Source organism: Microtus ochrogaster, chromosome 16 (assembly GCF_000317375.1).
Source record: "Microtus ochrogaster isolate Prairie Vole_2 chromosome 16, MicOch1.0, whole genome shotgun sequence".
Taxonomy (NCBI): Eukaryota; Metazoa; Chordata; class Mammalia; order Rodentia; family Cricetidae; genus Microtus; species Microtus ochrogaster.
Genome location: NC_022018.1, coordinates 20148082 through 20162934, shown reverse-complemented (window position 1 = coordinate 20162934; position 14853 = coordinate 20148082). Strand labels below are relative to the sequence as shown.

Below are 14853 nucleotides of genomic sequence, written 5' to 3'. Positions count from 1 at the left end.
TCTCTCTCTCTCACACACACACACACACACACACACACACAACACACACACAGAGTAAAATTCCTGCAAGTGTTAGTACTTGCACTTAGAATATTCAAGGCTTTGATTTCCATCTCCAGCACTCTTTCTCCCCAAGTGGGAAAAGAAATCTTGGGGAAATTCCTGGGCTTTAACTCATTTCCTCATTCATCCTTTGTGCTTCATGAGCAGTTAGTGTGAGCTAGTCATTTAGTTATTCATAAGATATTTGTGTTGTATGACCTGAGCATGTAATAGATTTTTGAGGAAATCCACCCCTGATGTGTCTGTTGTACCATATTTGTTCCCCCAAAATGTGCTTTCTCCAAAAATTGTTTGATTGGAGAAAATTTGCTCTGGCTGGTTCCCAGTTTGTATAATGTGAAGGACCACTTTGCCTTTTGTTTTTAAAAATATGACTTCATGTTACAGATGCTTTTATATGAAAAACTAAACAGGAGTGAGTGGTGCCCAATTTAGCCTAGCTCATGTACTTTACAACTGCATGTAGACAGATCTGTCATAATCATTAGTAGACACTGTGTGTTTGCAGGAAAATGGGAGCCTCATAGCCCTTCTTGGTCCACTAGCTTTTGAGATTTGTGCTAGCAAGGCTGTCAAGGCTGTGGCTCCTTTCCCAGCCTTGCTCTCTGGGTGGGTGTGACTGTCTGCTGTGGCCTGCCAATATTTCTTCAATGTACAGAACAGCAGCATATGTAACTTATATAGTCCCTCTTTGGTTTAAGCTCTTAAAAATTATAGAAACGGTAAACTAGTTAGCATTTTCACTGTGAAAATCCAAGTTGAGTGAATGAAGACTTTTTTACAGATATTTCATAATTTATACAATAAAGCCATACCCTTATGTTTGCTTTTTGAGACAAGATCTTACTCACTAGTCCATGATGACCTGAAACTCAATATTTAGTATGGGCTGTCTGTGAACTAATGGCAATGCTCCTGCCTCAGTCACTTGAATGCTGACATTATAGGTGCAAAAGACCATGTCCAGCTTACATTGTTCTTTTTATATTTAATATTGTGCTTTGGTTTGGTCCTTTTAATTATCATATAAAGTTTCATTATAGGTAAACATTAATTTGTTTAACAGTTCTCTTAGTGGCAACATCTAATTTTTACTCTAGTCATACTGCAAAATCTGGATGCATCCTCGATACATGCTCTACTTCTATGGGAGAGAGTCTTTGAAAGGTACTACAGGAATGAGCAGAGAATACAAATTCTTGATAGCTCTAATGTGGACTTGTCTAATGTGTGGAAATTTTCACTTGAATAAGATGTGAATACATTTAAGTCAGGTATAATGATACACACCTATAATCCCAGTAGTATGAGACTGAGGCATCCAAGGTCAGCCTATGTAGATGGAATTTCTGTCCCACATGCTCCCACAGTCATTCAGTCCCAAAGAAACACACAGAAGCATATAACAATTATATACCTATTACCTCAGTCTTATTATTAACTAGCTCTTACAACTTAAATTAATCTATAATTCTTGTCTCGATACCTTTCATCAGTGAGGCATTCTCATCTTACTTCCTCTGCATCTGTTTGGTGTCTGCAGACTTAGCCTTTCCTCTTCCCAGAATTCTTCTAGTCTTGTTGCCTTGCCTATAGGCCTGTGTTATATAAGAAGTTCAAAGGGCCAACCTTGACTATAAACCCAGACCCCATGTGGCGGTTAGCCTCAATGGTCAACTTAATGAGAAGTGAACTCACCAGGGAGACAGGCCTCTCTGGGCTTGCCAGTGGAGGATTATTTTGAATAGGTAAAGTGAAGCAGGGAAGACTCAGTGTTGGTGACTTTATTCTCTAGACTGGGACCCTGGACTATATAAAAGGTGACCGTGAGGTTAGAACATTTGTTCTTTTCTCTTAGTCTCCCAAATGTGGGTGTGATGGGACCAGTGCGTCAATCTGCCAACTTGATAGACTGTACCCATGGAAAATGGTGAACTTAAGACTTTTATCCTTTACATTGCTTACACCAGGGTAGCTTATAACAGCAACAGAAATCAAAACTGAGATACTCTGTCTTAAAAAGAAGTAATGGGAATTTGCACGATATGCTCGCACTTAAATAATTCAAGAGGTTTGGGCTAGGGAGATCAATCAGTGGATGTTTGTTTCACAAGTATGAGGATTCAAAATGGGATTCCTGGAACCCAACCCTGATACCCACATAAATCATCAAATTATATATATTACAAATGTTTGTATATCAATTTATCCCAATAAAGTTTTATGTTTGTGAGTGTATTATTATATAGATGTGTTCATATGGGTGTATACACATAGTTTGTGCAGGTGTGTAAGGTCAGAAGTCAACAACTCTGTCTTCCTTAATTGCACCCCACATTAATTTTTGTGACAGGGTCTCTCTTTGACCATAAAGCTCACTGATTTCAACAGGCTTACTTATCAATGAGCTCCAAGGTTCCATTTTCTCCCCCTAGTCCCAGTGCTGGGGTTAAAGGATCCACACATGTTTTTCCTGTGGGTTCTGGGTTTCCAAATTCAGGTCCATGTGCTTATGAAAAAAGCACTTTACTCTCCCCAGAGCCAATAAAGTTATTTTCAAAAGGGAAGAATATGTGTACCCTAAAGTTTGAGAAGGCCCATTTCTATTTATTTATAGACTTCTTGTTATTAATACCAATATGGGAATTTTTTATACTGCCCAATTTTGTTAATTTTTCTGAGGATATATATTCAAAGTCATTTATTTTAAATGTTATCCTTGTGCATAACTTCTTTACTGAATTATTTCATTAAATATTGTAATTATTGAGCTCATTCTCTTGTAACTTTTTAGGAAGGCAATTACATTAGCTACAATTTTTCCACACTGTAGTCATTAAAATGCTCCAGTAAGCTGTCAATTTCCACAAATGTCCCTAGCTATTTTAAAGAAATGCATATAGAATCCTTGTATTGATGCCTATCCAATTTAAGTCAAAAATTTTGTAAGTTTCTGTAGTGATAGCTTGATTCTAATTTTCATTAAACACACACACACACACACACACTTTTTTTTAAAAAAATAAACATTATTTTCTCTTTTTCCTTGGTGTTCTGTTGAGTCTTAGGTTTATGAGTGCTGACTCATCAGTATAAAATAGATTTGCAAATAAACAGAAGGCCAAGCAATGGATTTTTACTGCTTTGACTCGCTTGGTCATATGCCAGTCACTTGAATACCTTTAGCCATTTCTGATCCTGGCAGACTCTCCAAGCTCTGCGGGCACTGGGCCCTCTGTCATCATTAATGGGCAGACACTGGAAGGGGTTCACTTCTCTTGGTTTCTGAGTGTTTGGAGGGAAAATACTGAGAAAATCAAAGGCCAGCTGAATGTGTGGTAATGGCTGTGTGGCTTCCTTACCAGGCATCCCTCTGTTTCTTGATTGCAGGTTGTGGGGAATGGTACAAGAGCCGTGTCTGGCTGGGATTATGCCTCTGTGGTCCTTGCTGCATCACTGGGTCAAGGGGTCCCTGACCATATGTCCCCATGAAGATGCTGCATCTCTATTGTCTCTGGAGTTTTTTTTCCGAGCAAAGGAGAATTCAACAAACTTTCATTTCCAAAGTGCCCTTGTGGCACACGATGAATCACCCCAGCCTCCCACTCTAGGCTCCCTCTTCTCTCAGAAAATTGTCAATAAGCCAAATGTTTCTGCACGTCCACTTTTAGCGCTTCCAGCTGGGAACTCCTGCAGCTGGGGCAATCTTTTAGAGATGTCATTGGCTCATCCTGGCCAATCTTGAAATAAAGATTAAAATCCATCTGGGTATGGTAGCACACACCATAATCCCGCTATTAAGGAAGTAGATGCACAAGAGTCAGAAATTGAAGACCAGCCAGGGTTGCAGAGGGAGACACTGTCTCAAATATTAAAGATTAAAGCCTTCAGCTTGGCCCGTGAACAAGAACTATGGTTGCTCGCTTGGGTTCTTGGCTCATTGTGTCCCACATCATTACTTAGGTTTATTAGTTCACGTTGATTGTAAGAGCTCTTAACTAGGTCTTGCTACACACCACCCAGGGCTTCTGAACATATACCATGCCCCTTCCTCTGCTACCAGTGAATTCCTACTTTACACAGATTTCAGTTTAGGCATGCTTCTTTCACGTGATGATGGGCTAGATTCATCTGTGTTGCCCATGTCTCTGGGTACTTTCCAGACAAAAATTTTATTTCTTCTAACTGCATACAATTTCTTTAAGATTTATAGACACTCCAATATTACTTTTTACTTGAAGACTTTTATAATAAGGTTTATTTTTCATTTATGTTTTAATTTAAAAATTAAAACGCTTTCTCTTCCATTAACCCCCTAAATTCCAGGAATGCCAGGATTAAGTCTGCTTTTGTTTACTTGTATCTAGTGCTTATTATAATCAGATTGGGCAAATAGTGAGCATGCTAACAAAAAGATACAAAATAATTTGAAGCAGCTCAAAAGCATTATTTATCACAGCATGTATTTTTCCTCATAGAGAGTGAGAAGAGGTCTTACACTGTACTGTGAATAGTATACTATTTCTGATTTCAAAGATCTTATTGTTTAGAAAAATAGCTTTATTCATTTTGCTTTTCAAAAAGAAATTTTGAGCTGGGTGATGGCTCAGTGGAAGTAAAGCCCTTGCTGTGCATGCAGGAGGCCAGGAGATGGGCTCCATAACACTCCTGTAAATGCCAGATGAGCTTAGGGACCTGCCTATATTCCCAGTATATGGGAGGCAGAGCCCCACAGCAAGCTAGTGAGCCAGAGTATGTGAACTGGCAAAATCAAGTGTGAGACTGTGCTCCAATATATGTAAGATGGAGAGAGCTTCTGGCCTCCACATGGATACAAACACAGGCACCTACACACAAGTGAACATCCACACACATCCAAAAAATGTTATATAAAGTACTAATTCACTCAAGTTTTTACTGTAAGCAAACAGTTTGCTCACTGTAAAGAAATAAAAGCAATTTAAAAAATTTCTTTCATGCATGTAAAAAACCAGAATGACTTGCTTAGCAGTTCCCATGACCAGGGTAGATATTTAAATTTGTTCAGCCAAAACATGGGTTGAAATTATAGCTAGAGTCTATGGTTAGTATGAGTAGTCCATGACAATCCACACCCAAACAAATAAAAATAATATTCATAATAAAATTATGTAAAGAAAAGCAAAGAGGTTAAGGAGGGGAGAGAGAAGGAGAGGAGCAACGGGAGCATTTATTTTAGCTCTGTATGTTGTAAGCTGATGTAACAGTGGACAAACACCTCCTGGCTGAAAAAAGAAAGATGAATTACAGATGATGGAGGCTGGAGATGTGTGAGGAGGCACAGGGCCGGAAGTCAAACAGCAAAAGAAGTGCATTCATTTCAGAATGGAAAAGTTTATGGGATACATTTCTGAATCCCCTTCAGAAGCTAGTAAAATATATTTTTCTATGTTTTCTCCAGCTTTTAAAACTCTACAGATGCAAGTGTGTGACAAAATGTGAAAATTAAGTATTGGCAACTAATTATGTAAAGGTAGACAAAGGTGTGCAGCTTCTGCTTGGCTAGATGTTTATGGGTCTAGACAAAGCAGAAGGGGCCCTCAGGATTCTTTACAAATCTGGTATTTAAAGGAATGGCAATGACTGTTAGATGTTTTGGCTCCCGTCTACTGGTATTCATTCTGAAAGATTTATAATCCTTTTGGGAGTGTGGTCAGTGACAAGAGTCGAAGGAAATCCTGAAATGTGGAAAAACTAACTTTTCCTAATGTAAAACTGTTCTTAAAAAAATCCCTCAAACCTATGAATATGTTTCCAGATTTTCAGAAAAAGTTGATTTACAGAATTTTTTCTATAAGGCTCTAACTTCATATCAATAAATTTGAACCTTTTCTTTGATTCTGACATTGGTCTAGAAATAGATAATTGAGAAGAATGTATGATCACACCTTTTGGGTGCTTGTTATAAATAATGAATTTTAAAGCCACATAAGCTGCTGCGAGTGTGTGAGTACCATAGCACTTGAGAGTAGAGACGACCCTAGACGGGACAGAGACTGAGCCAACGACAAACCCAAACCCTACCAAACAAAAGAGAAGCAGATCCAGAACCAAGAATGTCCCTACAGAGCATTCTGGATCCTTGGAGATATCCTGGGGTGAGAGGGGGCTGTGACAGCGACTAGATACTCTCCTGTGTCACCTTGTCTTCCTCAGCCACGACCAAGTTCATCTTACCTGCAGTCCTTGGTTTGAATTCCCAAACACCCCTTGTTAGGCGTGTTCAGATTGCTGGTGGGACATCCTGATGCCATTAACGATGAAAACACAGCCATGTCCGAGGAATTCCTTCCTTTCCTGCCTTCACCCTTTTTTGTATTATTCTGCTTCCTTTACCAGCCAAAGGACTGGATGATACTCATACTCACTCCTCTTTGTGATTACTGATTGCTTTTCTGCCCTTGTTTTCTAGATGGGAAACAGAAAGCAGTAGAGTATCCTGCCCTCAAACAGTGGAGTTAATAAGGAGGGGAGGATTTACCATTTCACACCTTAAAGCCGGCTGTGGGTAAATGGTGCCTACCTTCTTCTTGCCAGTCAGGAGCAAGAGAGCAAAGCTATACAACAACAGACTTTACATGTAGGTGCTGAACTGCTCTTGTAATGCTAAACTTCCTTTTTATACAAGGGTAGTTTGGATTACCTCAAGAGGGGAAATGTGGCCAGCACCACCTCTACACTTTTTAGAAGCACAGGGCATTTTCTTAGGACAAACAAGCAAAAATCTAAACATTCTTCCCCTCAGCCTTTGATTAAACCTTTAAATAAACCCCTCTTAGTTTCTTGTCTTAAAAGCAATAAATTGTTTTAACTTCACACTGAGGAACTGTGTACATGCATGTGTGTGGCCTGAAGGAGGCAGCTTGCTGTTTGCCATTTCTGTGAAGCCTTTATGTATTTTCCATTACATAAAATTGCATCTTTAAATGTTAGTTTTAATATTTATATGCTACAATATGGATAAGTAGAAAATACAAATGTATCATAAATGCATGTTTTAATGTGAATCTGTACTGTTCATAGTCTCTATTTTCTACATCTGATGGTCTGCTTTCTGAAGCTTTGACACAATATCAGGATTTATTAAAGACATTTATCTCTCACCATTTTGGAAGCTAGGAAGTCATCCAGTATCAGGCACTGGTATCTGGGAATGGCCTGCTTGCTGTGCCCATGGGGTGAAAGGCATCCATTGAGAAAGGTTATACTCATGTTAACTAATCCACCCCACACTGGTATTAAACCCCTCATGGAGGAAAGATCCTCATTGCCTCATTAATTTCTCAGGTGTTATATTTTTGATTCTGAAGAAGGGCAGTTTGTCGCTGCCCTCCACCTATGACAAGTCTTGATGTTTCTCTGCTCAGGATGCAGGTCTGGGTCCTTCTTTGTGTTGAACACCTCAGGTCTTATAGAACCAATTTCTGATTCCACACAGCCCTAGATGCACCTAATCTATGTCCTGCTGTTCTGCTGCATTCCATGTGGTTTCCTGGTGTAGGAAGGGTCTTCTGTCTATGTGTTACTTTCATTGGTTAAATAAAGAGACTGCCTTGGCCTAGTTGATAGGGCAAACTCAGGTAGGTGGGTAGGTGGGAAAGACAGAACAGAATTCTGGGAGGAAGAAAGCAGAGGCAGGCAGAGAGCTGCCCGCCATAAAGCTGCCAGGTCAGACATGCTGAATCTCTCCCGGTAAGCCACAGTCACGTGGTGATATGCAGATTATTAAAAATGGGTTGAATCAAGATGTGAGAGTTAGCCAATAAGAGGCTAAAACTAATGGGCCAGGCAGTGTTTAATTAATACGATCTCCGTGTGGTTATTTCGGGTGTACGCTAGCCGGGCAGGATGGAACAAGGAGGCCGCACCCCCATTTACAACAGTTTCCCTCTCCTTTGTGTGTCTGTTCTAGACTGTTCCATGTACACAAATGAAGGAAAAATAATTTTTTTCCTCTGTGTTCACACTGAAAGTCAACATAAAAGACTTGTGTGACTTCAAAGAGTGTGAGTGTTTTCCCCACAGGTGAGCAAGCAACTCTGTAACAATAGATGACTCTTCTGAAACTGAGTGACTTCATTGGAGGCTCTCCAAGATGCAATTTTCTCAGATGGCATCTGAGGCCCATGACAAGGCCAGCTATGATCCCTGCTTCTCACTGGTTATGAACAGGATTCTCACAACACTCCCATCAAGTCTGATGAAAACATGCTCACTTGTTGCTCTAGTTGGTTTTCGATTGCTGTGATAACTACCATGATGAAAAGCATCTCTGGGAGGAAAGGGTTTATTACAGCTTAGTGTCCACCATGATGGGAAGTCAAGGCAGAAACCTAAAGCAGGAACCTGGAGGCAGAAACTGAATTAGAGGCCATGGAAGAATACTACTTACTGGCTTGTTTATGACTTGCTCAACCTGCTTTCTTATACAACCCAGGATTATTTACCCAGGGAAGATACCACACACTGAGCCCTTTCACATGAATCATCATCAATCATTAATCAAGAACACCCTGTAGACTTGCCTATAGGCCAGTCTAATAGAGGTATTTTTCTCAATTGATGTTTTTGCTTCCCAGATGACCTTAGTTTGTATAAACTTGACAAAAACTAGTCAGCACACTGGTTTATTACAATTGTTTTGATGCCCATGAAGAGCTGTATTGGGCAAGGGTTTCTAGGCCCTTTCTGTGCATACTCCTTTCTTCCCAGGAACACCATATTCTTTGGGATTTTTATGGAGACTGACTGATGAAATTATTAACCTCCAGGCTTGCTCTTCTTCCGAAAGCTAACTGGTAGAGTAATCTTTGTAAGAGAAATGTTCAGATGTAGATTGTGTTTCCCAGTGCACTAATCCCAAACTGGGGTGAGGGCATTTACTACCTCAACACAACACTTCCATCCTCTAGGGGCTCTTCTAAGGTGTGCCCCATGGACTCTCTTTAATGCCTGCTATCACGCAGTGCCATAGCTGTTTCAAGGAGCCCCACTGTAAATGTTGGCACTTAACTGGAGTAACATTTCACGATTCTCTGTAAGGCGTTCCCATGCTTTGGCTCACCATAATTCATTTAACAAATTATAACCCACTCAGAGAACCTTTAAAAATTTTATGTGCTGTGGTGGGGGAGACACATTTCCTAGCTTGTAGATTTGTCTGTATGGGAATGTGGCTTTATTTAACTATTACATGGTGTTGCATCTTCCTAGGGGGGAAATCAGACAGCAACAGTGATTGCTTTGTGTTCCATGAGGGATTTCAATTTAGCTCAAGAGACCTGTCAGCTGGCAATTAGAGATGTTGGAGGACTTGAAGTCTTAATAAATCTACTTGATACAGATGAAGTCAAATGCAAGGTAAGGACTTTCATGATGGCCAAGAGCCCTGGGTCCTTCACAGCTCTCTTGGAAGCTCTGGATGGCTAGCACATCTTTTGCTTTCATTTGTAATGTACTATGATTGTTGATGATCTGTAACTGCATTTTCTTGTTCTCATTTTCTTCTTTATATTTCTTCTATCTGCTTGTGTTTCTGAGAGGAGAAATGTCTGTTTATGTAAATAAAGGAAAATGTAGAGGATGTGTGTGACCTCCAGGGATGGAAAGTTTTTCTTACAAACCTTCATTGAGGAGGACTTTTAGGTTAGCTTAGACTTTTTAAAAAGAAGTACTTGGGTATATATTAAAGCCTCGTTCATCTGTCACGTTCTTTCCCCCACATAGATTGGTTCATTAAAAATCCTGAAGGAAATCAGTCATAATCCTCAAATCAGACGTAATATTGTTGACCTTGGGGGCTTACCAATTATGGTTAATATACTCGATTCTCCACACAAGAGTCTCAAATGTTTGGCAGCTGAGACAATTGCAAATGTGGCCAAGTTCAAGAGAGCCCGACGGGCAGTAAGACAGCATGGAGGCATCACCAAGCTGGTGAGTACCACCATTAACATCTTCACATTCTAACAGACACCTACACAGCCATATCGTATGCTCTGGACACCATTATGTGTAACCTGAGAGTCTTTTTTATTTTTTGGCACACGACTTTAAGAACGATGTCCACATAATTACATTAGCAAGAGCCATAAAAGAATGCTCAGCCTTGATTTTCAAATAGAGAATTTAAAAAATATTGTCATCTAACAGGATCCACTGAGATAATAAGGAGGTGGAACTACCAAAGTAGTACTGTAGCTCAGTGACAGAGAGATGCCTACTCTCTGTGAGGCCCTGGGCTTAATTTTTAGGGTGATAGAGAGATGTGGCATCTGTAGAAGTGGGGTGGGGAGAAAAGAGGGCAGAGGACAGGGGAGAAGAAGAGGAAGAAGTGACAAGGCTCGTGGTAGGAAATAGGTTTGGTAGCCCCAGCTTCTGATATCAGGACTTTCCTCCATGACAGTCAAACTGCATTGTTTGTTAGAAACAACTGAAAGCAGCCTGGTTATGTATAGTTTTTATCCAGTGAAAGTTATCTATGTGCTTCTGAAAAGCAACTGTATTCAGCAACAGCATTGTGTTTTGGAAAATTAGCAACAACAAAAGGAGAAGCTATATGTTAATTAATATTATATAAAATCATAACAGGATCAAATAAATTGATAACAAATTTTAAAGAACTGTTCACCACATATAAATCTATACATACAATTAGAAATACACACAAAGAGCTGGGCACAGAGGTGTCTCTGAGTGACTGCTGAGTTTTCAGAGGAAAGCTGTAGAAACAAAGAAAAAACATGAATTTCCTCTTGGATTTGTCAATTTTTCTTCTGCATATAAGACTTACTTTAATCATTGTGAAAAATGATTATTTTAGTAACTACCATCAAAAGAAAAGGCATAAACTCTTATCTTGTCAGCAAAGACTTTAGAAAAATAAACATTGGGAAAGAGTGATAGCTAAGTGGATAGGAGTGCCTGCCTGTCACCAACCTGAAAACCTGGGTTTAATCCTGGAACCCCATATGATGAAAGGGGTGCATGAACTCTCACGTATCATCTTCTGACATGAATGTACACAGAGAGAGAGAGAGAGAGAGAGAGAGAGAGAGAGAGAGAGAGAGAGAGAGAGGAGAGGGGAGAGAGGAGAGAGAGAGAGAGGAGAGAGAGAGAGAGGAGAGAGGAGAGAGAGAGAGGAGAGGAGAGAGAGAGAGAGAGAGAGAGAGAGAGAGAGAGAGAGAGACAGAGGAGAGAGGAGAGAGAGAGGAGAGAGAGAGGAGAGAGAGAGAGGAGAGGAGAGAGAGAGAGAGAGGAGAGAGAGCGAGAGGAGAGAGGAGAGAGAGAGGAGAGAGAGAGAGAGAGAGAGGAGAGAGGAGAGAGGAGAGAGAAAGGAGAAGAAATTAAACATAATTAAGAGCTTTAAAAGTAAATGTAGTATAGAAATGCTGGTGCTGTGTCTACCCTGGCTTTTGTTTTACTGGACATGTTTACTGCTACACTTTAACAAGGATGTGTCTTACCCATCTTACCATCTTCCACACTATTTGGAGCTGTACCATATAAACTACACATAAAGGTTGGTGCATATCTGTTGGATGATTCCTATTTCAATATGTGTGTGTGTTATTTTATGGTTCTAGTGTTTACTATTAGGACCCCATACAAATGCTTTCCTACTGAGCTGAATCTCCTGTCCAAAATTAAAAAACATAAAGTGAGAAGTGAAGTGTGTTCAGATATCTACTAAAAAGAGGCTCAGTGTTTTCATCTGTAATCAATGGAGTACTATAAAGTATAATTGCTTCAGAAGTGAGATAGTTTTAAGACTGTGAAGGTAGGTAAACATATGGCTTGAGCATTGACAGAGACAAGAGGTTTGGGGTCTGTGGATGTTAGCTGTGTAATTTCTGTACAGTTCTTTCAGCTCTCCCTTGTTAATTTTTTATCATAATTAAGGATGTTCTAACCGCTCAGATCTCAGCACCTATGTAAAGCTGGACATGGCAGTGTGCGTCTATAATCCTAGTACTCTCATGGTGAGATTGAATGTGGAGAGAGGAGAATCCCCAAAAGCTTTCAGACCAGCTAGATGGCAGACACTGCAGTAAACAAGAAACCTTACCTCGAATAAGATGGGAGTGAGGACTGACACAGGAGGTGTCTGTCTCTGACCTTGTCCTCTGACCTCCACAAATGCATTATGTCATATTCATGCTTTCACTTACAGATGAGCACACACACAAACCCACATGTATACATACTCAAACACACTATGCACACATCAAACATACACACATTTTTCATATTTAAATGTTCCAAGAAATGCAATATGGGTGCACATGCAGTTGTTTTTCATATTTAAATGTTCCAAGAAATGCAATAATTACTGAGTTCAAAATACATGGTATAGGTCTCCATTGAAATGACTTTTATCACTTATAAGAATGAAAAAATAAATACAAAATATGGGCTTTTGAGTCTCACATCACATTTGGGAACCTAGTATTTATCCAATGGCACTAATCCAATAAGATAATGACTCTCATTTTAATGTGATTTCAAATAGTAGCCAAATTAGGAATAGAAATTTGGTCAGTACTGGATGACTGAGTTGGAGTGAGTGGGTTGAGAATGTGGTGGTGTGTGTAGGGTACAAACAGAAATAAATGCACATCTCTGACTTGGAATATACAACAATTGTGTAGTGGTAAGCATCAAATAAGGAGAACACAGTATCTAAAGCACTGTGTGCATGTTAGGTGTTTAGCTGAAGCCAGCCAGTTTTGGGAATGGTGGAGAAATAAAAGCGGGTTGAGCAGTCAGTCCTAAAAGGGAGAATGTCAGGAAAGGCTGGAGGGAGATGATGCTTGAGAACTTGTGGAGGGTGTTTGCTAAACAGACATGCCACGAAGGACATTTCAGGAAGATGAGGCCAAGTTTGATAGAGAAGTTTTCAAAGTTGCTATTGGTTTAATGTGGCCAGATCCATGGCAAGATGGCTGAAGTGGTGAGGTGAAGACGAAGGGTGTGCTTCTCACTGAGGGGCCTTATCCAAAGAGTTAGGGGGAACTAAGTGGTTTGGACTTTAGAGGGATAATGAGAATAACTACTACAGACAAGACATTGCAGGGCTCTCTGCCTTGTGCCACCGTCTTAGAATTCTTTTTCTGTGTGTGATTCCCTTCTTGTATGTCACAGGTGAAAGCAATGGCCATATTCCTTGCCTTCCCCTACCTGTACTCCGTTGCTCTTTGAGAACTAGCTAAATAAATGAAGAATTTGGAATTGAGATTGAGACCCTGCTTAGGAGTGGGTATCCTGTTCTAAATTTGGTCTGGGTGATTGTGGCTGCTTGGTGAATAGTCATGAGGTTTGGCCAACAGTGGAAGAAGAAAGAGTAGATGTGTAAACAGTGATTTCTACCTTCCCAGATAAAGGCTGTGAGCCCAAAGAATGACAGGTACCCTCATCTGGGGAAGCCTGGCTTTAATTCCTCCACAGGGCATCCTGACCTACTGCTGTGTTCCTTTAGTAAATTGTTTCCTCTTAATGGCTTTGGTGACTTTGGTCATTACAAAGAAAAAAGAAGGACACTGGCAATTTAGTTTAATGGGTTCCATTAACATACATGCAAAGCTGTGCCCTCCCCCATGGTATTAAGAGTGATAAACCATCTGACTTGCTTTTCAGTCTTACGGCTTTGGAGAGCTTGGGTTTCTAAAATACTGGCAGCGATAATATGGGTTATAATAGTATTATTAGTTTTTTGCATGTAAAGGGGTTTTGCCCTACAGTCTAGGCCAGCCTCAAACTTATTAACCCAGATTGATCTTATAGTCATAGTCCTGCATCTGACTCCTGAATGCTGAGATCATAAGTAGGTCTACACCACTATGCCTGATTTATAAATAATCTTATTATAAATACTAGACCTTTACTAAGAAAATAATATCTTGGAGAGTATTTTCTCAAAGGAAGAAAATATGAGTCCCCAGATCCAGAGCACAGTGGTATGGAATGTTTCCTTCCTTTGTTTCCACTGTCTGTAGTTTAATCTAAGCATATCTAAAATAGTTTTACTTTTGACAGTTAATCTTAGTAGCAACCTGAATGATAGATTCACTTTTATTTTTAAAACTTCTGTGTTTGGTCTGGTGGGATGTCTCAGTGAGTCAAGGCACTTGCTGCCAAACCTATCAACCTGAGCTCCACATTATGGAAGCAAAAAACTGGTTCCTACAAGTTGTACATTGACCTGCACATGTGCTTGTATGTACATATCCATATGTGTGCACACATGTACATACACACACATTTAAACACACTCAAATAATAAAGAATAGAAAAGGTGACTGTGTGTGTTATATACATCTATTCGTGCAGGTTGCCCTGTTGGACTGTGGACAGAATTCAACAGAACCGACTCAACCAAGCCTGTACGAAACCAGAGATGTAGAAGTGGCTCGCTGTGGGGCCCTGGCACTCTGGAGCTGCAGTAAGAGTCACTCAAACAAAGAAGCCATTCGTAAAGCTGGGGGCATCCCCTTGTTGGCTCGGCTACTGAAGACTTCTCATGAAGACATGCTCATTCCAGTGGTGGGGACCTTGCAAGAATGCGCATCAGAGGTGCCCAAGCCATTCTGCCTTATCTGTTTGCCCTCTTCCCACCATCCTTTTCTTCCTTGTTTGCTTTCCATGTATGAACACAGGGTTGTGAGTGTGTGCATGTGTGCTTGCAGTTGTGTGGGAACATGTATGTGGGTGCACATGCAGTTGTGTGGGAACATGTATGTGGGTGCACATGCA

At 40.2% G+C, this 14853-nt stretch overlaps 1 protein-coding gene across 1 annotated transcript in view; it reads left to right on the top strand.

The window, feature by feature from the left end:
- Positions 1–14853, top strand: part of Armc4 (armadillo repeat containing 4) — a 162113-nt gene that overhangs the window by 45667 nt on the left and 101593 nt on the right. The window contains exons 12-14 of the mRNA XM_005354824.3: positions 9316–9462; positions 9829–10038; positions 14431–14673. Coding sequence (XP_005354881.1) covers positions 9316–9462; positions 9829–10038; positions 14431–14673 — 600 coding nt within the window. The remainder of the gene's footprint in view (positions 1–9315; positions 9463–9828; positions 10039–14430; positions 14674–14853) is intronic.